Raw genomic sequence first — 27,856 nt, forward strand, 5'->3', positions numbered from 1 at the left:
TTTATAGTTGTCTTTTTCTTAGTAACAGTCAGTCAGGTAGGCAACACTTTGCGGGATTATAGGAGCAGGGCAAACGAGAGCGGTAACTCCAAAGGTAGAAATGCTCTAAATGGTCGCTTCGCTATCTTCGAAGTGCACATTCCTGACGTATTATGGTCTAACTTTTTCTACCTGTACTATTGATGTTTGGTTTATACTTTTCGTTTTTTTTTTCATTACAACTGTCACTTTGAATCTGCTGGTGGGGCTATATGTTTCGAAGTAATCTATAGGTCTCATGCTAGGGAAATATAGGACACTGTAAATCGCGAAGCCCAGATTGTTTTAGAGAAGTGACGCTAACTGTAGTACGAGAGTCGTTCCAGAAAATATTGTTTTTTGCAGACGTCGTCTTTGTAGCCAAAAAAACTCTAGTAAAGTTCAGTTTTTTCTTTGCGTGTTTAAACGCCTTACATACGTATGCTAAACGCGGTTAAATGGGCTTATTGCAGTGTGCAAAATTTTTTCTTGCAGGCGCTGGAATCGAAGTGAAACACATTTCTTTTGTGGTTATTGTTTAGATCAGGTTTACGTTCACTCGACAATGGCGCGACATTTCTGCGTGATTGGTTCTTCAAGGTTAAACAAACCGTCAATATTATGAGTTGATTGTCTTCGGTTTTTCATTGTATTTAATGTCTCACCTACTGTACTAAGAGAATTTTCCGCCTGCACAACGCTTATCTATTTAAATAAAACCTTTTAAAACCAAAGGTCCAAGGTGTTTCAAGCCTGAATTTAGAACCAGAAGTTGAAAAGTAGCAAGAAAAATTGGGAGACCTTTAAGCTTCATTTTAAGAGTTGAACGTGATAGCGAAATCCGACCCCTGGTGCACCCTTCAACCGCTAAGTGCATAGTTATTCATATGTTTTGTTACATACACACGCGCGCACACAAACACGCACACATGTACACAGTAGGTTGTACCAGCACGTGCGTACGAATGGCACATACAGGTTGTTGACCTGAAGCAAGAGTCGCATGGCCTCCAAGATACACACCACCTGCTTGCCATCTCGGAGGCCATAAAAATTCTGACAATGCCTCACAGATGGCAGCACATTACCTAGCGTTTGCTGTTTGCTTGATCAACACATCTGGATTGACATGTTATGTTTTGCACTGGATGGACATAGTTGTCCATTTTTAGATTTGTTTTAATGTTCCTGTGTGTTTTTAGCGGTGATGGCTGCACTATTCCGGCCTTTTTTGACGTAGTTTTAGGTCTCGCAAGTGCGCCTACAAATTACCGAATGGGCTCGTTTTTGTCGCGACACCTGTCGAACAAAATGCGTTGAAGGAACCCTAAAGCACTTTTTCAAGTAACCATAGAATAAATTCACTAGAAGAGCTTTTTGTCTCACGAATTCAATGCTGCGAAAATTTTAAGAATCCGTCCAGTGCGAGGGAAGTTACAAAGGTTTGTCGCATGCTGCAATTGCAATCTCTCTTCCCTCGTCCTGAAGAAAGTGCTGGAAGTTAAGCAGGGAGTGGTGGCAGGGGCAAAGAAAGTACATCACCCTTGCCTCGTCACCTTGAGCACTTTTTTCTTCGAATGCGCGACTTTTTGTGTGATCGGACACGCACGCGTGGACAAGTAGCGGCCTCCCGCGGCGATTTCTATAACGAGCTTTTCCGCTCACGGACAATTTTTCGCTCATAACCAACGGGACCAACGCCGATTGCGGAATTTCCGTGACACGAGCTCTCTAATGCTATCGCACTAAAATGCTAATAGCGCCATCTGGAAATCGGTTCAAGAGTAGCCGATTCGGCGCATGGTAGCCACTAACGGCAACCATTGGTGGAAGAGCTGGTGGTATCCAAGTAGGATAGTTGGGAGCTCCGTGTCCTTTATTGGGTCGCCGTTAACTCTTGCAGCAGATACGAAAAAGTCTAAGGCCCGAAAAGTGTTCAATTCTCGAACTGATTCATTATTATTCACACTGCACCCACGGCGTGACCAATTTTTAACTTCTTCCTTGACGGGTGCAGTGGGCTGAGGCACTGCGCGCTCTACCCTAGCAGAATCGAGATCGCGTACGCCCTGCGACTGCATTCGCTATCGCCGAAGCCTAGGAATAGGTCTGCTATATAAAAAAATTGGCAGATCCCACGTACAGTGGGAATCGATGATATGCGAAGTACGAGGGAGGAATGTTGATATGTAACTATAAAATCAGCACAATGTTACGAGGTGGAGGTAAATGATGCCGTACGTGACTTACGTGTCATGATTATCATGTTTGGATGTGTCGTTTACCTTCAACATCTACCCACGTCAGGTGATACCAAATTTAGTATACGTGGAGCTAGCGAAAGAGACACGAGCACGCTATGAGCGTGATATGTTGTCATTTTCTTAATGAGACGCTTGTCAGCATTATCATGTTTGCACCAGTCATATACTTTTTTTTCATCCGTTGACGCCACGTAACACCAAGTTTGGTACTTGTGGAGTTGCCAAAACGGCTGCGAGTGCATCGTGAAGAGCCCAATATTCTCTAATGTAGCGTTGACGCGCGCGCACGCTGGACACAGTGACGCTACGTTAGCAAAACGCGAGCATTCCTTAGTGTGACGCCGGGCGAGACCAGCGTCCGTCGGCGCGGCCCAACGGCATCCGGCGTGAAATGCGACGTGATGCATTTCGCGCCGATGCGTTACACAGACATCAACACTGCGTCTCCCTCTTTTAGTGACGGAGGGACGCCAGGTGAACTTAAACGGGCATGCGTCAAAGCAACGCAGCGTGGCGCGCGCCTGCGAGTATATCGCAGGACTGGCGCCTAGCGTGGCAACAACGGCGTGACGTGACAAAATGAACGCCGGCGAGCACGAGCACCGCGTAACGTCAAAATGTATTGGCTCCTTGACTGTGGCATGTAGTCATGTACTCACATGAAACGAATCTCAGGATTGTCATGTTTGCACCAGTCAGATACATTGATCATTCACTGGCGTCACGTAATACCGAAATTTGGCATATGTGGAGCCAGCGAAACGGCCGCGAGCGCATCATCAATGTGACATGTAGTCATGTTGTTACATGGCACGCATGTCGTGATTATCGTGTTTGGGTGTGTCATTTACCTATGTCGTCCGTTCGCGTCACGTAATACCGAGTTTGGTACATGTGAAGCTAGTGAAACGGCCGTGAGTGCAACATGAGTGTAGCATGTAGTCATGTTGTCACATGACATGCATCTAATGTTTATCATGTTTGCACCAGTCACATACCTATATAATAATAATACGTTTATTTCATCATCATTGTGTACATGATGACAGGGGCCCGCAGTAAAAGCTGCAAAATCCGAGGATCGTTCCAATGAAAACTCAAAAAAAAAACAGCTTGACTGAGCTGCTGACCCCTAACTTGGCGAACAGCAAGGATTCAAGAATAAAAAAAACACAACCAAATGTGCATAACATAACAGAAAAAGAAAAATGAAAGACACAATACAAAGAAGTACACTTTTAAGGCACAGAAATCGCGAGCAAACAGATAACAGGAATTAATAAAGAAAAAATGATAACAACTCTTTATTTGTCAATGTTTGAAGGGGTGCGTTTCTGGCTGTGAAGCTATTGAGCAGTCGCGGTACGTGAATAGATGACCTTCGTCATCTATTCACGTACCGTAATTCCAAATTTGTTATATGTGACGCGAGCGAAACGGCCGCAAGCGCATCATGAGCGTGGCATGTAGTCATGTTGTAACATGACACGCACGTCATGACTTTCATGTTAGGGTTGGTCGCTTGTGTTCGGCATGCAATCATGTCATACCATACCAGTTTTGCAACATGTCATGTGAACGAAACCACCGCAAGAGCTGCAGGACCATTAAATGTAAATCATGACATTCATGACATACATGTCGTGATTTTCATGTTATGACTAGTCAGATACGGTCTTCATATAGTCATGTTATGCCATACCAAGTTTGGTATCGATACCATTATCGAAATGGCCAGGAGAGCTAAATATCGTAGGCGGGTAGATAGATAGATAGATAGATAGATAGATAGATAGATAGATAGATAGATAGATAGATAGATAGATAGATAGATAGATAGATAGATAGATAGATAGATACGCTTAAAGTTGCCGAAGTTTACTAAGAAGTGCTTCGTATTTAAGAAAGTGGGGAGTTTCACACTAATTGTACGAAGCATGAAGAAAACTGCGGAGCTCGGCAGCCTTTTTTGGTTAGTTGGTTGGTTGGTTGTTCCTGATAGTCGTGGCGCAACCTACCACGGGGGATTGGCCATGAAACAGATGGTACCTCATTTTTGAGAGTTTCTATTATTTTCATCACTTTCTTTGTCCTTATCTTTTCCATTTATTTCTCATCTTTTTTTCCTATGTAGAGTTATCTGCATTTTCGATCCTATTTTATCTCTTCTTCTACGTAATTTTCTATTTCTTGCGACCTTCCTCACTTTTTCGATTTTCGTGCGTGGTTCGGCCTACGTTGTGCCAAGTGACGACAGAATACGAGAGCCTACGACCGCCGGGTCCCGTAAAGTCCGTCGCACTTAAAGAAGTGGGAAGATGCCTGGAATTGTGGGAAACCATTTCATGCAGAGTAGTGAGAAAGTTGCAAGCCAAGCTAGTTATTTTATATGCGAACGTTCTTATGATCGAGCTCAATCCGGCGTGCGGCGTGACTACCCCTACTTCACATGCGCGTCCCCTGCCCCTGTCTCTCTCCTCTATTACGCTTCCCCCTATCTCGCCTTGCAACGCCGGCGCTGGCACCGTCTGTTAGCAAAAGCTCGCTCTCAGCTATCTTTCCCCGCGACGTTCGAACACCCATTACGCATGCGCGCCCCCTCCGGTCCTACGCTTCTCCCTTCCCTGGCTCGCAACGTCTACGCAGGCAGCGTCTGCTAGCGAGTTTTTTTATTGAAAACACCGTCTGCTCGCGCTGTGCGACCGTTCACTGGATCTTCACCTTCACTGTAGTGACAGTAGGAGATCTTTCCTGTGCGTTGCTGAACAATGAAAAATTGTAGCGTCATTATCATAGCACGCCATTCCTTCATTTTTTATTGTCACATGCATTGAAACGCTCCACTTTTTCAAACTCGTCAGCGTTAGGAGGGAAGGGGGCGGAGGGTAAAGAAGACGCTTCATATTAATGTTGAAACCCCCCTCCACCTCGCACCAATTGCAGAAATATTCTAACTGCAAGGTATATATGTGTCGTGTTTGCAATTTCTTTTGTGCAAGTTTCGAAGCGAAATGATGTACGATATACGTCAGTGTTTCGGGGAAAGAGATATCATCTAAGCACGTGAACTCACTTATTGATAATAAAGCAGTACGATTTCGCATATGTGCAAGTGGAGCAATATGATGATGAAGCGATATTCGCGAAGAAAAAAAAACTTACGAAATGTATGATATACTTCACTCATAAAGCTCACATTTCCGTAATAAGGAATTGACAGCGCACGTACGTGTGAAAGAAATACCAGCAATCTCGACGTGGCAACTTGCTTTTCCTTTCTTTGCCATCATCTATGGGAGAACTATATATATGCAAATTAGAAAGGAACGTTTCCAGCGGTTTAATGTAAAGGGTCAAAATGGCATCTGTTCAGCACACGAGACTATTTAAATGCGCACGAAATGATGCATTTGAATTTTCCTAAATCCCCCTTCAACCAGTCCGTGATTGCTGGTGCGAAGAGTGGGACGGGAAAATAAAGAAGTCATCGCCAGTTTGTGTCGTTACTGGCAACCGTTTCAGGCAGTTTATTGGCCCAAGGCGTCGCTTTCAGTCTTATCACCCCGTTGAAACTTTCATTTTCCTTATAGCAACACCCGTTCGTCCCTCGTAGCCGTTGTAGTACGTACCAAGTATAACATTTTGACCTCCAAGGTAGTGCCGGTGAGAGATTTCTTCTGTGCGTTGTTGAAAAATAAAAAATAGTGCTCAATGTACATGTAAATGGCTGCTAATGGGGAATGAGGGACAGGAGCCTTCGGCTTTTAGTTAACGCGCACGCTGCAATCTCCATTAGCAGCCATTGGCATGTACATTGAGCACTATCTGACAAGAAAGGGTTGCTACGTCATACTCGCTGGGTGTAACCGTCTTAGTTTTAGAAAGGTTTAGGGAGCGTTGAGCTGCAGTGCCATGAGTACAAGAACTAGTATACACCTTGAATGAACTCGAGGTGGTCAGAGGTGGGAGGTAGATACGAAGCGCGAGCCGCAAGAAAGTAAAAGCCGAATTCTCCTGTCTCTCATTTCCAATTAGCAGCCATTGGCATGTACATGGAGCACTATCTGAAAGGAAAAGGTTGCTACGTTATACTCGCTGGGCGTAACCTTCTTGGTTTTAGAAAGGTTTAGAGAGCGTCGGGACGCAGTGCCATGCATACAGTGAACAAGTATATACCATGAACTCGAGGTGGTTAAAGGTGGGAAGTAGACCCGAAGCGCAAGCCGTAAGAAAGTGTGCGTGGGCCACCTCTTGCTTAGTCCTTGGAATGTCCGCTGGATGGCGGTGCTTCTATATGGGGAAAGAGTTACTATATATGCTACCTTTAGGTAGCAGAGTGGCGCCAAGGTACGCCATCTTGGGTTCAAATGTCTTGCGGGAAAGCCACTCACCTCCCGCGTAGGAGCAACGCTCGCGCTTCCGAGTGCTACATAGTCTCTCAATATTGAGGGATTATGGTGCTAGCGTTGCGTTATTAATTTTCTCGCTTTCATTACGCTTTTTAAAGTATGAGTGAAACTTGGTTGCACCAGTCACACCTAGAAGCCTTGATTTGATGTTTACGTTCTTGGTATGTAATAATAAAACAAAGTGCGTCGTAGTTCGTTGAACCAGTGAGACACATATTTATGGTTGGTTGCACTGCCTTCGCCTTTCCCTCTGTTTTCCCATTTACAAATATGAAATTATTGTTGCACTTTTGAACGCAATCGAACCAGTTAGGAATGAAATTTTTTCATCATGTTGGACTCATTCATTAACACAGTGTGAGGGAGCCAGGTGTAGTTGTATCGCCTTTAACTGAATCGAGCTGAACGGCAGTCGAGAGTGCCTGTGCGACGCCCATATTACGCACGGCTCTGTATTACGCTCGTATTACAATCGCGGCTCACGACAGCTGATGTGAAACAACAGCCGATGTCAACCACGCTTGATCTGCCCAGAATCATCGTAGCGTTGGCTTCTCCGCAGTGCATTTGAACCAGTTATGACCACGTGATGGCGCTCGGCGAATAGGGGCACTGAAGTCCTGTAGGCGAAGCGAGCGGCGCCCGGGAAACAGTGGCGCAACTCTGCTACCTAAAGGTAGCATATATAGTAAATCTAATGGGGAATATATGATGAAAAGATGCGACATGGTGGTACTTGGAGTGTGAATAGATGGGTGAACGGACACACAGACAGATTCATGGATGGACGCATGAACGGATGCAGGTGTGGATCCATGGATGAACGCAGGGACGGACGCACGAACAGACGCACGCACGGACGGGCGGATGGACGCATGGTCGGTTACACAGATGGACGCATGGACGGGGGGAAGCAAGAACAAATGGACGGACGAATGCTTCGTTCGACTCTCCATCATTCACTCCGTGAATATGCTGCCATTTTTTTTTCATAAATCTGCCTCATAGCTCAATGTGACGCTCACGTGAAGTAGAATGTGTTAAAATGGCAAGCCAGAAGAGGAAAAGAGCTGCATAGTGGACGTGAATCAGCGAATGGAACGGATAAACGACGAAGAAGATGGCTCCTTTAATGGAGCTCGGCAAAGGGTTTGGAGAAATACGTTCTTTTGCAATTAAAGAGAAGCACTGCTGTTGGTTTTCTACTAAAAAGTGCTTAGCATTTGTACTTCAAAAAAGTTGTGTAAAAACTGCGTGAAAAGTGGGACTGACAACATCGTCGTCTGACTTTTTCTCAAAAACTCGCCGCGCAGGTCTCTGCGGTTACATTTAGCATTCCCGAATTTTCATCAGGTGTCTTTACATTGTCCCCTGGACACTTGGGGACGGCTTTAAGCTCTCCCATAGTAGAGTACCGAGTACTCTAAATCGTTAACCACTTTTACTAAACACACAGGGTTGAGCGTTATTGACGCGTGTGACAATAAATTTGTTCTAAACAGAGTTCAGCGTCGTGCTTGTCTTAGTTAGGGACGGCTTACCGCTCTCCCATAGTTGAGGACCAAGCACTCAAAATCGTTATACATTCTCTCTAAACACAAGGTTTTGCATCCCCTGTCGGCACGAGCGGTTAAGCAGTACGTGCTCGTTGAGTGCACCTACCAAGTGCGGGTGGCACGGTGCTGTGCCGTCTTTAGAGAGAGGTGGCCTGTGCTTCACAAAGTACTTGCAAAAGTACGGAAGGAGGTCTGGTTCGTTCTCCACCGAGAGTGGCAGCGCCAAGGTGCAAAGAAGTTTTTATGAATTGTGGAACCGTCCGGCAGTGGTTTTCAGTGAGTCAGGAGGGCAGATAACCATCGATTTTAAGTGTGAATACACTTTATAAGCGATCCCAAACCATCCACCGCCGTCGGTGGCGTCCGCAGTCTTCTCTCTATCTTTAAAAGAAAGAGGACTTGGCGGGCCGCAGCGCGACGCTCTACCGAATAAGCCACGGACGCGACGCTGATATTGGTGTCAGTAACGCGTCTTATACCCCCTCCCCCTTCGCTCGCTCCTCCGCTCTCCTCACTCGCTGCAGCTGAGCGCGCACCCCTCTCTCTCGCGCGCCCGCCTTCTCTCTCAGTCTCCCGTCGAGAGCGGGTCGTGAGGGGGAGTAAAGTTAAAATCCGTTGGCATTCGCCAGTGAGTTAACGTAAACTCCCCCGTGTGATCAAATTGCGATTCCCAGGAACCATTACACCATAAAGGCACCATAGTGTGATAAATAAATATAATAGTGCGAATTAATAAATACCCCTCATAGCATCACCCCATGTATTCGCACTTTGCCATTTTCACCCTCGGAGAAATGCTTGGGAGTTTTTTAATTGTGGGGTTCTCTAAAGTTTCACGACTGGGCCTAGTGAGCCGAGCGCCCCCGAGTCTAGTTTTTGTGATTGTTCACCTGGTTTTCGCATGTGCTACGGAGATCTTGTCACCTTGTCGGGTTTTAGTCGCAAGGTCCATGTTGGTCCCTTCTACGCGCTAGGCGACTATACTCGCCGAGGAGGAGGTTGGCTCCCTTCTTCGTGAAGGGCTAAGCCGGTTCTCAGCCGTGCTGGTTTACCAGGGTACTTTCGGTTTGCGTGCAGCGGCATTCGCTTCTGCACCAAGCAGTTGTCCCGTAGTCCGCAAAGGACGGATTATGTCTCGCTGGGCCCTAGCGGTCAGGAGACGAGCCGTGACCGCAGCGTGCCTCACGCGCTGCGTTAGCCCACCTTGCCAGAATACGTCCGCTTTGTGTGTTTTGATCGAAGTTATTGCACCGAAGGATAGTTCCTATGTTGGGTCTCCCTGGTTTGTACGCCGAGAAGCAGGCCGCGTCTTTTTGGCGCGAAGCGTCGAACCGTGGCCCCCTTGCTAGGGTATCGCCATCTGCCCGTACCAAAACTTCCCCCTTTCTCGACCCTGGGCGAGAGTACATGCCGGGACACACGTATGAATGATGACGGGTTGATCAGTGACGTGAGACCGTGAGACGAGGCGCCTCCGAGCGCTGCGTCTCCTATCTATCTGACAACGGCACGTGATGATGGCCGTCAGACATTCTCAATGAAGCGGGATGCTTATTTCTCCCCTTTACTAGAGAACATTACACTCTAAATCTTAAACAAATATTTCTTCGTCGAACCTTACGGCAATGTCTTTTGCAAGCGCCGTATTGTGCGGTAGTGCCGTCACTTCTATACTTAGTGCCTCTTAGTTGGACATTCTGCTGGTGTTCATTCCAATTTTGAGATGCGCATTCCAACCCCAGTATAACATATCCAAGTGCAGAGCACTTTAGGGGCCGCGCTGTCGTATGATGTGTCATCGTGTTTTTTCGTTGTCATCTGATATCACCACACGTAACAGGAAAAATAACGTATAGCATAGCCATATATAGCATGGCCATGTTTAGCTTGGGAAAGACAAAGAGAAGTGACGCTGAGGAGTTATATGAGGTTGAGAAAGATGAAAAGGAGGAATGTAGAGGGTCACGTATAGCATGACCCTGTAAGTTGTCACTTCGGTAAAGTTGTTTACAGCACAGTCGTGTGCAACAATAGGGTAGGAAAGGTGTGGTAAAAGAAGAGGGGAAGAGCTAAAGCACTGCATCGTCATGTACGGTGTTAGGTAGGGAGATTGATGTGTAGCACAGCAATCTACATTATATATTTGTTTTGCAAAAGTATTGGAAAAAAGGCACAGCTTGGTAATATGGAAGCGAGGGTCCTACCATAGCCGTGTCAATTATAACGTAGCAGTAAGACTTGTACAGGGGAAGTGATTGTAATGCAAAAAATTGATGATAAAAAAGTCAGCTGCAGAAAATAAAATAGGTGTTTAGAAGTTTATCAAATGACGATATTGTGTGCAGATAGGAACATTTCTCTGAACGCGAAAAGCGGTGGTACCACTGTAACCCATATTACACTGGCTTGTGGACCAAAGCTGTTATTTCGCATAAACGTCACATCATTAGGGTATAGATGAGTTAATCGGCGATGAACTCGTATTCATATTGCATCGGTATGACGTGCACGCAATTATTGGTGCTGTCATTGGGCTTTTTTTACATATCCCATATTTAACACCGCGTTTCAAGAACGTTCTTTCTTGTGTGTTTGGTTGTTTATTTGTATATCGCACTGCTTGTACCACTCTTTTTCTAATAACACGTTCAAAAGTCGGCTCGTCATTTGCTTCATTCATCTTAACCTTGCAATTTTTCATGAAACGAACACAGTTAAAAAAAATGGCCCGTATCGGCATGTTTCACTTCAAATGTCGAAAGACGACATTCTTGCGTGTGGAGAGAGAGAACAAAACGTTTATCAGGTGTTCTTCGAGAAAAAAAATTGGTGAACTGTATTCTCGAAGCGCTGCGTTAGAGAGTCTCGATCCGTGCAGCGAAGGCAAACGAGTACATCGAGGCACTTTAGACACGAGCGCCATCTGGCAGTTGTCTTCGAAAACAAAGGAAGGCGTGACCGTCCTCAGGGAAAGGTGCGCGCCTGTCTCGGAGGCGGTAAAGTGCAAAACGCAAAGTGACGGGCAGGTTCAACCACCGTGTCGTCTTAGTAAAGCGTTGAAAACACTTGCTTTTTTGAGCATCACGTTGCATTTACAGCGTAGCGTGATGAACGCTATATGCGGTCCTTAGAATTACTTATGTGTCCCTTCTATAGTATAAAGACACACATAGAAAACATATGGTATGTGCAAAACAGGTATGTGCAAAATTAGCTTTGAAAGACGATAGTCTTTCTTGGGGACCTTCGACGCAAAACTATTGGTCTGTCTGTCTGTCTGTCTGTCTGTCTGTCTGTCTGTCTGTCTGTCTGTCTGTCTGTCTGTCTGTCTGTCTGTCTGTCTGTCTGTCTGTCTGCCTGCCTGTTTGTCTGTCTGTACATTTGTCTGTATGTCCTTTCTTAATAGCACCAGATATTTGAAACAGCCGACACCATCCGCAGCGCCCACCAATGTTGCTCAAGGTTTTGCTCCATACTTGTGCAACTGTCAATTTATAATCAATTAATAAGCAATTATTGCGCATGTCTGCGGCACCAAAGCAAGACTTATATACTATTCATATGCATTTTTACTAGAAAAAGCATACATGAGTAAGTTTAAGGACCGTAGCGCTTATCCAGCTGCGCTGACCATGCAACGCATGCTCGAAAAGGTGAGTGTTTGCAACGCTTTGCTAAGACGAGACGGTGGTGGCACCTACCCCTCGCCTTGCGTTCTACACCTTATCACCTCTGAGACGGGTGCGCACACCCTTCTCAGAGGCACGCGCTTCGTTTTTCAAGAGAACTGCCAGATGGCGGTCATGTCTCACGTGTAACGTGACTTGATGCGTTCGTTCGCCTACGCTGCACGCTTGAGGCACTCTAATGCAGCGCCTTCAGAATACCATTCACCGATTTTCTTGCGCAAAACATCAAATCAATTGTTCACTCTTTCTACTCGCAAGACTATCGTCTTTCGACGACATTTTCTGAGAACATGCAGATATGGGGCCAATTTTTTAATTGCCAATCACACAAGTACGAACGCTGAAACTTGACGAATTTTTGTGGGCGTTGCGGGTGGGGTTGGCTGTTTGAGGTGTCGTTTGTTGCCGTTAGGAGTATCGTTACCACTGACAAACAGACAGATGTACAGACAGACAGACCAAAATTTTGTTGTCGAAGGTGCCCCAAGAAAGACTATCGTCTTGAATATCAACCAACTTCTCGCAGAGAGCTGCTCTACTATCTCCACCGCATCCCGACTCGTTCAATCTTTCCGCCACACCATGCTGCTTGTGTCGGCGGTCGCTACGCGGCGCCTCATTCCTCTCCTTGTTCTTTTTTAACATCAGTTCAGATCTTCAAAAACGAGTTCGCGCATGCGCACGCACTGCGAGGGTGCTCCCGTTCATTCAGTCTCTCGCGCTCCACTTCTTTGGTAGCACCTCGCTTGTTCTCTCTCATCCCTTCTCCTTCTCTCTCTCACCCAACTCCTCTCTTCTCTTAGACCCGGCGTTGTGTTGAACGACCGACTGAAACCACGGAGAGCACATTCAGCTCTCCAGCGCTTCACTCGGTCGGTGGCGCCGCTGTTTTGTATTAGCTCGGCCACACGTTATCTTTCAGTCGCCCTGTTATATCTCGTGTCAGCGATTCTCTCTCAGCAGTAAAAATGACTGCGGCTTATACACCGTCAACGATGGAGCAACGCTAGTGTTGTAGACCCAGAAAAATTCCGCGAGCTGAATTGTTTACCCACCGCGTTATTGCACCTGTTATCGCGTGCGTGTCGCCTGTGCGTCGTCTGCTACGCGCTCTGATTCACGACGTCTGCTGTCTTCTTCGTAGTATCGCCGAAGCCTGCTGCCACTGGATCCTCCACGGATTGCTCGTTAGTCACGTGTTTTTTGTCGCTCTTCATCAATCGCATCATCCTGCGTTTCCTCAGGTGAACTGCAGAAGTGTGGATGAACATTAAGAGTGCAGTATCACCCAATGTGAAACACTTTTCCTTCTAACAATAGTGAAGAATGATGCTACGACACTTCACTCTACTCTACCTCTACGTAGCATCGGTGGAACACATTGCGTCATCGAGTGAAACTTAAGATTGCGCCCTCCCCTCTCGTTGTTACAGAAAAAAAAATCTCGCTTTCACCAGCGTTTCGTTGAAGGACAAGATGAACTGCTTGTGATATCTCCTTCTTTCCTTATCGACAAATCTTGAAGTTTCGCTTGCAGCAGCAATGCCGGACATCTTGCGACAAGTGTTTCCTGCGAAGTGTTTCTGACTACGTGCTGTAGCGTATCCGCGAATCCGTCCAACGTTGTGGGACAATGGATAACTTAAGAGCATTGCGAAGATTGTTTCGACTTACGTCCATACTAGTGCTGCCTGGATTGCTTGTCATATGCCAAAACGTTCATGCCAGAAGGGGTAAGTCCCAACTCTCTTTAACATTTCTTAGCGCTTACGGTAACATTCACCTATGCTAGTTACCAACTTTAGGTGAGTGCGTTATAAATGAAGCTGCTTAGTCTAGCGATTGAAGAAGTTGCGATAACTTCAAGATTCCTACCTGTTTTGTGAATACGGAGTTTATTTTTTTGAGTTGTCAGTAAAATTTTGGTTGTACATATCCGGTAACAGCGTGGTTCTTACTAATGACAGTTCGTCAGTGCTGCTTCAATATTTGTTTGTATTTCGTACCATCTACCATCTCGAAAATTTCTTGCTCATATTAACCAAAAGACTCGCATTATTTTTTGCTAAAGGAAGCTGGAGCTGTTAGTGCGATTGTCGGTAAACCACGATCACAGACATAACTTGCTGAGAGCTACTACCCTCTCGCAAAATGCTCTAATAACAGGTCATGATGATAGCATCTCGTAGTGGCGTTGCGGAACGAAGTAGCAAAGATGTTTGCGGCTAAACCTTTCATTTGGTTGAACCTGGGCCCAGAAAATCAAAAGGCGAGGTACAAGTGATTCGCATTGTACAGTGGTGTCGGTGAACAGAGCGTCGGAAGTCGATAATCTGTCATGAAGCATGTCGGCATTTATGCATGTGCCATCGGAGATTCCCGCGTTATCGTCAGCTGCCGCGTACGCTTCAGAACAAGCGCTAACGGGCGCATCACGCGCGAAATCCCATCGCAAGGTTCTAAGATTATCTGAGGGTTCCCAGTCATTCGAGTGCGGTTTGCGAAAGGCGGAAATCACACTTCCTATAGAATGGTAGCATATATTAGAATAAAAATGAAAAAAAAAACATCAGGTGGGGCAATAGTAAGACGTGTAAATAAGCTGCGTGAATCAATCAGCCTGATTCCCGCTCCGCGTTACATTTCCCTGGTACTGAATTGCAGCAGTTCTGTTGTAAATTTGCCCATTGAGGTCACTACGGTTACATCCTAAAACCGGAATCATAGAGTAGTGACTGTCATAAGTATTACGATGATTCAAGTACAAAGTGCCACGTGTTTGCGACTACCCTTTTTAGGGCTACACCCGCGCCTCTACCACTCCCACCTATTCGTCACCGATCCACTGAGAAGGTCTGAACGGGACCTGAGCACTTCCGAACAAGAGCCACTCTACCCAATGCCGACGCGGAGAGAGATATTGAGGATGCTACGACACAGCAAGCCTGGTGAGGAGGAGAAGGCATTCTTTTTTGTTCTTTGTTTTATTTTTTGTGTTGATTTGTGTTCAGGCAACTTGTCAGTCGTATATTCAGTGTACACTGAGGCTGACGTCCCGTGGGAATTTGCGCGTACCTGCGACTTCGCACTTTTTGTGGAGTCACTGTTAGATACACTGTAGGTTTGTTTGTTTTTCTGGCAAGCTGAATATACTGTCCGTACTGCAAGTACTGGATGTACAGTACTTGCAAGGCTTCAGTAGGCGCAGTGACACGGATGCTTGCAGTCGAACGTGATATGTCTAATGTACGAAGTTCGGTACTGTGCGAAGAAGCACCACGCTTTAAGCGCTCGTGAATTTTTTGTAAGCCGGCGTCTTTACATATTCCCAATATATTGATCTTCTTCCTCCAGCGTCTCATAGGAAACTGGACGCGTGTCGGGTTGAGCTTCCTCACTTCCCATCCTTATCTTTTTCCTCTCTTCGTTCTTTACCTTTTGCTTCGTCATCACCTATTTAGCTATAGATAAATACGATTGTTATTTATGATAATAAGGGTTGCTGCGCGAGCACGAATGTGCTAAAAAAAAACAGACGAAAGTCGAGGTACGGAAGGCAAAGAGGACAGCACGAGCGCTGACTACCAACTGAATTTTATTATTCGCAGCACACACGATAATATATACAACAGGCAACCTTTGAACAGCACGCGTGAGCAACGTGACATATTCTGGGGAATGTTCTGATAAAAAGAAGGTACAAAAATGGCTAACCCTTATCTAAAAGCGCAAACTCTTTGTCATGCATGGCCACCGAAGGTTGGCTCACGCATCCGTCACCATTTTTTCTAATAAAATACGCTTCGGCTATTTCCCGAGTTAACTTGTCCATGTGGCATGCCAGCACACTCACGCCCGGAAATCGAGGCTGGCAGCCGCAGTTTTCGCAGTGCAAAACAAGGTTTTTATTTAGGTTTTTATAACTCGGTTTTATAACAAGGTTTTCATAACTCGATTGCTATTTAGCTGAGTGAACAACAGCGCAGTGTCAATGTAAAGCTGGACTAGGGTAAGGTGTAAGCTTAGGCATTTAGCGGTAATTTATTTTGTATAGTTAACACTGAATGGAGGAGGCCCAATAATCGGGGATGGTAGGTCGTTACAATGTCCAGAAAATAATGGAAGAGTGGCAGTGACGTCAGGGTAGGTACCATGCGCAACGCATTCTTGCCGCCATGTCAGCGTTGCTTGGGGAGGCCAGCGTTTGCTTCGTACATTCATTATGTGTCTACCACGGTAGATCAGTGGCTAAGGTGCTTTGCTGCTGAGCAGAAGGTCGCTGGTTCGATCCTGGCTATGGCCGTCGCATTTCAGTGGAGGCGAAATGGTTGAGGTACGTGTGATGTGTGATGCGAGCGCATGTTAAAGAATACGAGAAGGTCAGAATTCTTGGAGCGCTCCACTATGGTGTCTCTCGTAATTGCACCGTGTTTTGGGGACGTAATACCCCAGGTATCATTGTTATTACAATAGGTAGCACTTTCATTTCTGCACCCAGCCTGCATGTGGTGCAAAAATCATGCCCCCCCCCCTCAAAAAACAAAAAAACAAAAAAGAACGAGCGAAACAGTGTCGTGGAAAGCAGTCTGTCGTATATGAGAATGGTATCACTGGTACTTTAGACGCGTGACAGTATGCGGATGGTTTTAAGATAAAAAAAGAAAAAGAAGACATGAAGCATTAGTTACCACAAGTAAATTCATTAGGTATAGTTTGTTTTACAAGTAAAAGAGATGAACAGTATCAGTGACGCCAGATTTCCCGTTCACGCCGCAGGAAACTCCATTTATGACTGCTTGTAAGCTTTCCGCACGCATGCACCCGTTATCTGCAGAGCATGCAGATAAGACGCGCTGAAATACCCGAACATTAGTGTCGACTGTCCAAACTGAAGAACTCGCGACAGGATTGCCGGCCAATCAAAGTAATTGAGCAGTGTTATCCTCACCTTTTTTATGCACGGCTTGCGCATTCTCGAGTCACGTTTACCGTGCAAGTAACAGGCGCCAGAGCGTGCTCGTCTGTTTTTCTTTCCTGATGTCTCCTTAGCGCAGAAAAAGAACTTAAGCCAATAAATACAAACCATGCACGAACGCGTGAAACAGCAGCCGTTGAGAGCTGCCTGCTGCAATGTCGGCGGTGGTCTTCAACTTGACTGCTTGTTTCCTGTCCTGTAAACAGATAAGCCCTTGAGCAGTTCGCAGCGTAGGTGCATGTAAACATAACGGGGCACGAATCCCCACTTCCGCTGGCTTCTTTTCAAAGTAACATATGTTGCGAAAACAAGCTCCCGACCACTCGCTCAGACGTCAAGGTAACAAAAAAAAACGAAAAAAAAAAAGAGAGAGATACCCACAAGGTAGGGCCCAGGCCCTGATGTGTTTGAGCGGGTATGCTTTAAGCAGTCACTCCCACGCCAATTTAGTTGCTACACTTATCCATTTACGCCCACGACCACATAGCAATATTAATATCTCTGGTTTAATGTGTCAAAAGCGCGCTATGAATATTAGGAACCAAATAGTGAAAAGCTCTGGGAATTTCGGCCGTCTTGTATTTATTTGGATGAGCCAATTTGTCTTAGTACACATTCCTATTTCATATATCCGCCCCGCCGCGGTGGTCTAGTGGCTAAGGTACTCGGCTGCTGACCCGCAGGTCGCGGGTTCAAATCTCGGCTGCGGCGCCTGCATTTCCGATGGAGGCGGAAATGTTGTAGGCCCGTGTGCTCAGATTTGGGTGCACGTTAAAGAACCCCAGGTGGTCTAAATTTCCGGAGCCCTCCACTACGGCGTCTCTCATAATCATATAGTGGTTTTGGGACGTTAAACCCAACATATCAATCAATTAGTTCATATATCCGTCATCAAAATTTGACTTCCACTTCCGGAATCAAAACAGAAACGTTCGGGTCAGCAAGCAAGGGTCGTAACCACGTACTTTGTCGCAAAAGTGGCATGCCCTTCCGAAGAGAACGTGTTTTATAATTGCGTATCCACGTTCTCGTTTTCGTTGATGGTTTGGGTTGTATCTTCCGCTGTGCTCAACGAAGAACACAATGTGTGGGTCACTGGAAGGGTCAAGAACGGAATGTAACCACTGAATGTGGAAACACAAATATCAAGTAGCCGCACATTCTAATTATTCTGATTTCACAAGTGAAAAGGGCAGAAATAAACAAAAAAAATGTTCGCCGATGATTACGATACCACGTAATAGAAATTCTGAGAGCAGCTGCCTAGGTGCTTCGGATTTCTGCTAAGTTAAGACGCGACTGCCTCACTAACAGTGGTACCACGGAAGGCAGCGCGTGGCTTCCGTTCATGCGGCGCTTCATTTCCATATAAGGATCGGTGTACGCCCTCGCCGCATACCTTAGTGATGACGTCATCGGTGACCACACGATAGCTTGCACTACTGTGGCGCCGCCGGTGGCCGCTGTGGAACCCACTGTGTCGTCACTATCATTCCTTCTCCCGACAGCCTTGGGCACCTTACGTGGTTTTGCACTGTCTAGCGTAGTTACAATTTCTCTATCTCTTTACCTCTTCCGCAGTTTATTTCTAGTTTCTCAGTATAAGGTAACGAACCCGAGGTTCTACCTGGTTTACCTGCCTGTCCTTTCTCGACCTTCATGTCTATCACTGATCACAGAGAATCCAAGCTCCATTCACTTCACGGGGTTTTACAAATCCTGCGTTTTCAGTCTAGCTATTACAAAATGGCAATGTCATGAAATTATATTTCATCGTTTGATGCCGTAGTGCCGTTATGATGACGCCAGAAATTGTTGTGGTTCGGGATTTAGTGATGATTAGGGTGACGTCATCACACGGCTGTCATTTCTTGCATCAATTAGTTAGAAGTTGTGGACGGTGAACTTTCAATTTTTTAAAGCATCTAAGGAGTTTGCTTGAATATTTTCAAAAGCAGATAGAGTACAATCCTTGAAAACACGCATATTCATCTATAAATCAGCCATCCGCAAGAAGGCATTCAGCCGGTGAAGGAACCTGTTCACCTGTACCGCTCTTTGAACAGGGATTGGCAGCGCGCGGTTCCTTAACAAATTTAAAAAAATTTAAAAAGCTGTACAAACTTGGCACGAGAATTACAAAGTCGAAATGTGATTAGCCCCGCAGCGGTGATTTAGTGGCTAAGGTACTCGGCTGCTGACATGCAGGTCGCGGATCGAATCCCAGTGGCGGCGGCGGCTACATTTCCGATGGCGGCGGAAATGTTGTAGGCCCGTGTGCTTAGATTTGGGTGCACGTTATAGAACCCCAGGTGGTCGAAATTTGCGGAGCCCTCCACTTCGGCGTCTCCCATAATCATATGGTGGTTTTGGGAAGTTCCACATATCAATCAATGTGATGATTTGGCGAGAAAAAACAAAAACCTAACTTGACACTGTACCTCGGTATACGCGTCATTCACAAGGATGCGGTCAATCCAATGTGGCGATGTACAAACTTTCGTCGCATAAGCAAGCGGGCGTTTATTTGCATAAGGAGACACACGTTACAGGAAGACAAGCTTCTGGCCTTTTTTTGCTCACCGTGGCGCGAAACTGCGAAGTGCTCGAGTGTAAGCGAGTGCTAGCGCGAATGGTTCTGATCTTCAACCATTCGATGACTCTTCGGCTCCGCTGTTGTACGCAGGCATTCTTATCACCCAACAGCCACAATGAAAGCCGATATAAAAATAAAAATAGAGCTCACGTGCGTCGGCAGCCGGTGTCGAAAACTTCGAGACAGCCTGGTGTGAAAAAACTTCTAATTTCGCAGTAATCTGTGACTCTATTCGACAGGACTACGCTGTGCATATTCACGTATTCCAGGAAAAGAGCCAAAAATACAAAATTGACACCTGCCTGCCATAACAGCGGAATTATTCAGCTTGTTTTCTTGTGTCTCGTAGTCTCAAAAATTGTGACACTGACTGTATATATACTCACGTGCGCATGCACACACGTGACATTGTGTGCATGCATACGTGCGCACGCACACACGCACGAAAATTCAACTGGGTCACTATGGGCGTACGAATATGGTATGATAAGCTTCGTTTGGTCTGAAGTGTGCAGTCTTATAAATTCTGAAGTGAGCCGGTATCCCGTCGGTACAGTATGGCTGAGGTTTACCGCTTATGGGGCCTTCCGGACAGCCGCCCATGCTAATCTCAAACAATATCTCTGCAATATTTACCACAGAGAACTATGACGCGGTGATCGTTCAGCCACCAAGGAAATGTCTAGTACAATAATTGGCGTAATTTTCATGTTTTCGGCTTCGAATGAACTTGTGGCTATATTTTATTGTATTTCGGCATTAATTTCATATAAAATAATTCACTGCTTTGTACTTCATGACCCAATTAAACTCGTTCCTTCCAGAAGGTCAAAGTGATAAAGGTCAACTGAAAATATTGTTGAACCTCGTCTTGTAAAAAAGCAGGCGAAGGTGCCCCAGAGGCAAATAGACCCAAAGGAATAAAACCTAGACACATTCATGTATCACAAATCATATCCATGCTGGCTAACGCGCAACGCGTTGCAGCTTCAATAGACACTATAGCACCAGGGTTAACTCTAGTGTCTTATTCGGAAACCGGGATCTCAAGACGATTAGCTGCGTAAGCAAAAATATTTGTAGCAGGGTATTCAAACCACCTATATGTACGCTCGTATGTGTATGTAGATGTCAGCGAACGCAAAATTCAAAAATTTCCTGCAGATACGAACTCTTCCACGTCACTCTTTCTGCTTTTTTTAGAGCTCATTACACCTTTTGGTATGTTTCGTTTCAGTACAACGTTTTTTTTCGCATTTCCTTAGGAGGCACCCAGTTTCATTTTATTAAAACTTTCGAGTTAATTTAGTTCACTGGTCTCTCCTCGTTGATTTAGTGGAAACACCTCACGCCACTCCTTTTACTGCTGACAATATAACGAAGAATAATCTAACCAGCTTACAACTTTCTGCCGCTTTCTTATACTCCTAATTTAGCCCGAAAACACACAACGCACAAACAGAACCACTCGCAGCAAGTGCTCGTGGTGTGCGGCTGTGTTTTTTGTTTTGTGTGGATATTAACAAGCACTAAAAAGCCCGAAAAGAAGTCCTTCTGCCGAACATTTCTACCGCTTTTTGACCTCAAGGAATAGGTTCACTTCGTTTTACTAACGCACCCTCCTTGAAAGGCCGGCAGCCACTAGCTAACGTTTGCCTCGAGTTCCTTGAATGCGCGTTCCTGTCCGGTCAAGATTTCCTCCACCTCTACTGTCTATGCATAGAAAATCAGGGACTGAGGTTAGGAAGGGAGCGGTGTGTAGGCAGTAAAGAGCTAAGAAAGGGAACCACGCACCCAATGGAATCCAAGGGGCATTGAAGGAAAGGGCAGAGGGTAAACAGAAGAGAGGGAGGTCTCTGGCAGGAACCAGACCGGTGAGTGATTGCAGCCGGGTTTCCCAGGAGGTGTTTGCATCGACCGCGCAACGCGACGCACGTGTCCCGCTTACGGAACGTTCGCCTCAGCGGTAGACAGCTGCTGCCACTTTGACCGCTTTAACGAAAACCTATAAAGGCGCGATGGCTAAGCCCCGATACAGTTTGCGAGCCGCGAACCTGACGGCTCGGAGAGCCCAGCGTAGTCGCAAAGGTCTTTAGAGTGGTTTTATAGGCTTGCGTTATTCACAGTGAACAGCATTGCCATACACTCTCTCCTATCTTACATGCTTGAGTCCATGACGTTTTATTTTTTTTTTACTGTGGGCCACTCTTCGGGTGAGAGAGAGAGTTAAACGTTTATCTTCGAAACAGTCCCCCAGCAATGTCCGGTGTCACCCTGATGTGGAAGGGCTCCTTAGTTTAGGAACACTCTGGCTTCTACTGCCCTCTTGGCCCTGGCGACAAGTTGTTGTTGGTCTTGCAGGTCCTCGAGGGCGAGCTTCGCCTCCCACGTATCGGTTAGGTCTTCGTCCGTCCTGCTTCATTATTAGTCGTGTGTTGTTGTAGATTACGTCTGGCAATACGCTAGCGGGCAAGAAGCAAGTGTGCCAGGGTGTCCGGTATGCCGTTCGGGTGCTTTTTATTTTTTTTGTGTTTTCACCCAACAAATACCATTCAACCATATAACTTATAGTTATATACCATATAACTTGCGTGTACTGACTTCTTCCGTTTGCCACGGGTAAACTTCAACTTCGATTGTGCGGACTTATTTATGCAATGCAGGGACCCTTTTTCCTAGCCTTTCGCGGCTCTTATTTATGTTAATGAGGTTGTTTTCATTCGAAGTAGCGCGAGCGCATCATTTTAGTTATATTGTTTGAATAATGTGCTCAGCTTCCATAGCTCTTCACCCTTGTTATGTGTAAATGCTGTGGCGAATATTGAGGCGTGCGAATATTTCAAGTTGTAAATACAGGCCTGGTGGTCTTCGCTAATAAATTTACGTTTGAATGAACTCCGTATCAATAGTAGGGTGGTTACGGTACTCGGCTGTTGGCCGGAACGATGACTGTGAGTTTCTGATTCGGTGGTCTCATTTGTGACGGAGGTGAAACCGTAGACACTCACACCCGTCGCGATGCCAGTTCAGGTTAAAAACACTCCAGATTGTTTCCACTGGCAGTTTTCTACCACGCCGGATCCCGTGATCACGTCGCTGTTGCTCGCTGCAATAAGGAGAAGGAATAATGGCAGCGTTACTCGCTGCAATAAAGAGAAGGAATAACAGCAACCTCGGCTATTTTTAACGGCGTGGGTTCTGTTGTCCCTCGGCATAGCAGCGAAATCGGATTCGTCGAATGGACGGAAGTGGACATAACCATGCAGGCGTTTTCGTGCACTCATGCAATATATAAATTTATTTCCGTCTACAAGAATGCGTAAATAATAGAACGGCGCGTTGTTATTACCTACCTTGGATTCCACTCGCAATGGTTCCGTTTCATCGCTCATCTGATATCTTATCGTAATGGGTGTCGGCGAAAGGTAATACGCTTATCCTAATCGTATATACTATCTTTGTGTCTGAGCCAAGTGACTGCAGTGGCCTGGTATTTTATCGCAATCGTCAAGCGATAAACACCGCCTGTCTTTGTTTCTTTCTTTGTTCAATGTCAACACGTGCGCTCTTTCCTGAAGAAGGAATGTTCCAGAGCATTGCCGTAAAATGTGATTTTCGACAGAAACGGGGCCTCTCCGCCGCTGTGGCGTAGCTCTTACGGCGCTCGGCTGCTGATCTCGAGGTCGCGGGTACGATCCCGGTCACGGCGGTCATATTTCGATGGATGTCAAATAGTAGATGTCCATGTACTGTGCAATCTTAGTGCACGGCAAAGAATACCAGATAGTAGTTGGCATTTCCGGAGCCCTCCACTACGGTGCCTCCCATAATCATATTGTGGTTTTGGTATAAATATTCGGTGTACGGACATGACAGCTTTCCACAGGATTGACGGGCTTCGATCTGATTCATTGCCTTTGCAAATAAGTTTGGTATGTGGTCTGTTCTAGAAGAGGAGCAACAATAATGAGAAGAAACAATAAAGTGAGAATGTTCGCCAGACTTTGTTGGGTTTGCTTACCCAACGCGTAAGAACGGACGAGAGGCTCGTCAAAGAGTGGGAAAGACAACTACATCAGTAAAATTCAATGAAGCCAACGGCATTCTGGGCAGCAGCTCATCAGATTTCCCAAGCATTAACCAACGTTTATCGGCATTGAACGAACCCTGCTCATAACTGAGCACTCACAGCTGATGTTTGCTGACAACCGAAGGGTGTTCTACCAATTTCAAGCAAGGGCTAACGTTGGCCAAACTAACCAAAATTGACAAATTATCGCCCGTACGATGTAGTGCTTGTAGAGAGAAAGAAAATACTTTGTTCGTAATATCACTTTCATTCCGTGAACAAAACGTGATTGACTAAATCTAGTAGGTTTATATACAATAGACCTTCATGATTTTATGGGTCACGTCAGCGCGTGCTTGACTGCCTGTCCGCGCGAACTAGTGGTGAGGAACTCACCATCCACCGCAGAGCTGAGCTGGAATACAGTCTTCTTACTATTGACTGGCATATTGCTTTTCTATTACCACGCACGGTATTCTTAGCTCCTGACTTTACCGCAAGGCGTTCACTTTTAATATGAGTGCCAGATTTGTACTTGGAAAGGCGGAATCAAAGTCATGACGACTCATCTTGATCGGTGTGTATCGTTGGGCAGTCGATCTACATAACTGTTGATAAGAGTTATGCCACGGCTGCCGGAGAGTGTGTGGCGTTAAAAATAAGAAAGGTGGAAATTATTTTTTTTATTTTCAGTACAAAAATAGCCACGCCTTCAATGAAGATAGGGATGTGTATTGCGCGTAGCGCTATTTTCGATCGCAGTTCATGTGGTGCAATAGCCGCAAAGAGGCTCTTGGCCACGTGGTCCGTAAAATCTTGTTTTAAATTTTGGTTTGGTTTGCTTTATTCAAGGCAAATTTGAACAAGATTGCCTTGGGAGACACGACTAAAGGCTAAGTAAATGCCTGACTTGGTCGTGCCACCCTGGCAGCAAAGCAGAAACATACCGCAAGCACAGTACGCTTGCGTACTGTGCTTGCGGTATGTTTGCGGTACGTTGTGCTTGCGGTTACGACTAAGAAATGCGGAAGTCGCACCGTGTCACTTGTCGTCGGCGTCCACACCCCCACTGCGCATGTTCGGCTCGTCTTCCCCCCTCCCTCTTTCTCTTTTCATCTCCTCTTCTTCCCTATCTTTCGCTACACTTCACGCTTTGTTTGACTCGAGTAGATGCGATAGAAGCAACAGATGGCAAGAGTATCTTCAACCAGTACTCGCGCACAAAGCAATATCATTGTCCTACCACTCGTTCAAGGCAACGTTACCCCACCCTCAACGTCTTCAGAAAAGAAGGCGGCGAAGAGACGAGCATACGACGCTGAACGCATGCATTTGAAGTGAGCTGCGGATCCTTCACTCGAGGAACAAGAAGCAACTGCGAAGCGGCGACGCCGAGCTGCGGATTCCGAACTTCGTGCACGAGAAGCAGCTACGAAACGTGAGCAGCTAGCTTTAAGACCAGAGGTGAGTACGTGAGCGAGAAGCGGCGTGCAAACGTCGTCAACGAGAGGCGGCTCCGGAAGCTGCTCGTGAACGCGAGCGCCCTGTGAAAGGGGGCGGGGCGAGCCAAGCAGTTTGTGCAGCCGGCCGTTCGTTTCAAACGCTGCTTGAAAGGCGACAGCTGTAAGGTGTGCGACCGACTGTGCTTCGACAACGACCTTACGCTGGTCGGGAGCATCAAGAACAAAACGAAGCGGACCAACGTGCTACAGGTTCTTTGGAACACGTTTAGCAACGTCGACTTGAAGGGCGGTGGCGTCAACGACAACATTAACAGCGATAGCATTGACGACGAGATACTGCTGGAGCCGTTCAAAGTCGTACTTGGTGTGTGCATCATGTAAGGACTCGTTTGTACGTGTGCGCGTGCCGTCGATGAGCGTGACCTATGGTTACCGTTACCCGCCTCGAGCCTCACACCTATCCGAGATGAGCGCCACCCTGTGAGTCCCAAACCACACCCAATCACGCAACATTCACGAGGTATACCCCTTTACTCCGCGACGCATTTACTAGAGTTCACCCCGTGGGAAGATGCGGGCGGCTTTTTTTATTTAACATTCCGTTTACATATCGATAGTATTGATAGCGCATATAATATTCAGCCATCAGTCAACGTGCATAAAGAAAAAAAAATGGAGACCCTGAACCGTTATGGCAGAAGTACAGTTGCGTATCTACTCAGATACCATAACACAAAAAGAAATACTTATCTATATGTACATAAGGGCGTTTGTGGTTCCTTTATATTTTGAGGTTGGGCGTCTCCTCAGCTTAGTTATAAACTGTATTGCACTGCCCGCTATGGGTAGTTATTGTTTGTGCATTTGCCTGTCAGCGCGCATGCCTTGTTTGAACATGTATCAACATTTTTTTTCATGAAATACAGTTAGGTGCTTCTTAGAATCCAACTGGAAACCATTGATAGCCATCGCTCAGTCAAAACGATTTTACTACCCGCCAGTGTCTTTTCGAACGACGAGCATTATGAACCGAAAATCGGAGCATATCCACTGGATGAATGATGATGAGTGCGCGAAGCTCCGGAGGTACATCGGTAAACCGTGAATCCCACTCGCAGCCGTTCTAGAGTTTTGAGGAGCTTGTGGCAGTGTACTTCCGCGGCAGAGAGCCCGAAGAACGCGTGTGGTTTTCCCAGCTGGCGAATCATGGCAAAGAGTTCTTTGCGCCGTTCTTGCCAGCATTGCACCTTGTTGGGTACGCCCTGCATAAAGGCTGGGTCTCCGTTGAGCACCTTGCGCATGAACTCGCACCCACCGCTCTCGAATCGCTACCGCGTTGATAATATGCTCATGAGAGGGAGTGCCGCAGCGCCATGTAGTGAGCATTCCGAGTGCTAGGAGCGTCTGACAGACACCACAACGGTGGACCAGCCTATGCCTTAGGAAGCTTCAGCCCTAAAAAAAATCATAATTACACTAGAAAACGTGAGGCTTTAAAAGAATATATGGTAAATGTTGCACCAGATGGATGGCCCTTTTCATGTAATTAAATGCGAAATGGATAAATTGTCGTATCGCTACTGTATCGGTTCATGCGCTCAAACAGAAGGATTGCTTCTCAGAAACGAGAGGCAGGGGAGCCACTCTCTTCAGTCTAAATGGCCCCGACGGTGACGCGGAGTAGATGGCCTGGCTTGGGTGAAGTCTAAACTTCGTCTCGAGTCGGCTCCCTCGAGAGCCGTTCAGTCGACCACGAGCCAGGCCGGTACCGCATCAATGAATGAGCTGATCACGGGCACTGTTCAGTGTGATCCTATTTATCGGTTGTTTCTTTCTTTCTGGGTTGCCTTTCTTTACTTTTGAGATTCTATTTTGACTTACGCAATGTCATTCCTGACTTACACAAAGAATTCTTGCACGGTACTTGCTTGTGGGTCATTGTGTTAATGGCACCATAAATAGTTTAACGTAGCTGTCTGTAGGGTTGCGTGGTGTGTCAAGTATTTCAGATGACTTCTCGAGCGAGTTGCCGCTTGCTAAACGTGTCATTGTAGCGTTAGATTTGAAAAGAAAGGAAACCAGTTTGCCATATTTTTGGAGTTTCCACTAAAGCGATCTGTGTGGCAAATATATACTACTGCTTACAGTTTCATTGTTTTATTGAAAGTGTTGAGCGGCCCGTATGTTGAAAAGGCGTTTATATTCTTTGCAAAGTGTTATCACAATTACCAATTCGTTGCACTTGCCTAAATATTAAAGCAAGAAAAGGTTTTACGATGCCAATGGTATTAAGCCAAACTTGTACCTACCATTTCCGACTCCATTTAAGGAAATAATCAAACTTTGTTTATTTTCGGAAAAAGAGATACCACTCCGACTACGAAATCATAAACTTGTGTCCGCGCTTGTCGGCAGTTGCGAGAACTATTCACCTCACAGAACATTGAGCCGTGTGCTCAAATTTGGGTGCAGGTTAAAAAACCCCAGGTGGTCGAAATTTCCGGAGCCCTCGACTACGGCGTCTCTCATAGTCATATGGTGGTTTTGGGACGTTAAATCCCACATATCAATCAATCAATCTCGGAACATTAAGTCTAAACAACGCCAGTGTGAAAGGTGAAATTTATGGGTATGTCGACGTGCGACTAAGATATTTCTTGAGGTTAACATTCTTTCTCCTTCTGATTAGAGGGTAACCAGCAGAAGGTTTGATCTTTAACTTCTTTGTTTTACAGTAATGGCTTTACTCCTCGCACTGCAAATCCAGAAAACGCTCTAGTGGACCAGCTTTATTATGCAGATCAGCCGATATCAATT

The 27,856-nt window shown here is 46.0% G+C and overlaps 1 protein-coding gene across 2 annotated transcripts in view; it reads left to right on the forward strand.

Annotated features, from left to right (window-relative positions):
* The window catches only part of LOC119163684 (uncharacterized), a 356,800-nt gene that overhangs the window by 184,353 nt on the left and 144,591 nt on the right, over positions 1-27,856 (forward strand). The window contains exons 1-2 of one of the 2 annotated variants that reach the window (XM_037415742.2): positions 12,806-13,669; positions 14,735-14,884. The exons of the other annotated variant lie outside the window; for it this stretch is intronic. Coding sequence (XP_037271639.2) covers positions 13,570-13,669; positions 14,735-14,884 — 250 coding nt within the window. The 5' untranslated portion in view covers positions 12,806-13,569. Of the gene's footprint in view, positions 1-12,805; positions 13,670-14,734; positions 14,885-27,856 lie in introns of those variants that run through there. 2 annotated transcript variants of the gene reach the window in all.

This window comes from Rhipicephalus microplus, chromosome 9 (genome assembly GCF_043290135.1).
Source record: "Rhipicephalus microplus isolate Deutch F79 chromosome 9, USDA_Rmic, whole genome shotgun sequence".
NCBI lineage: Eukaryota > Metazoa > Arthropoda > Arachnida > Ixodida > Ixodidae > Rhipicephalus > Rhipicephalus microplus.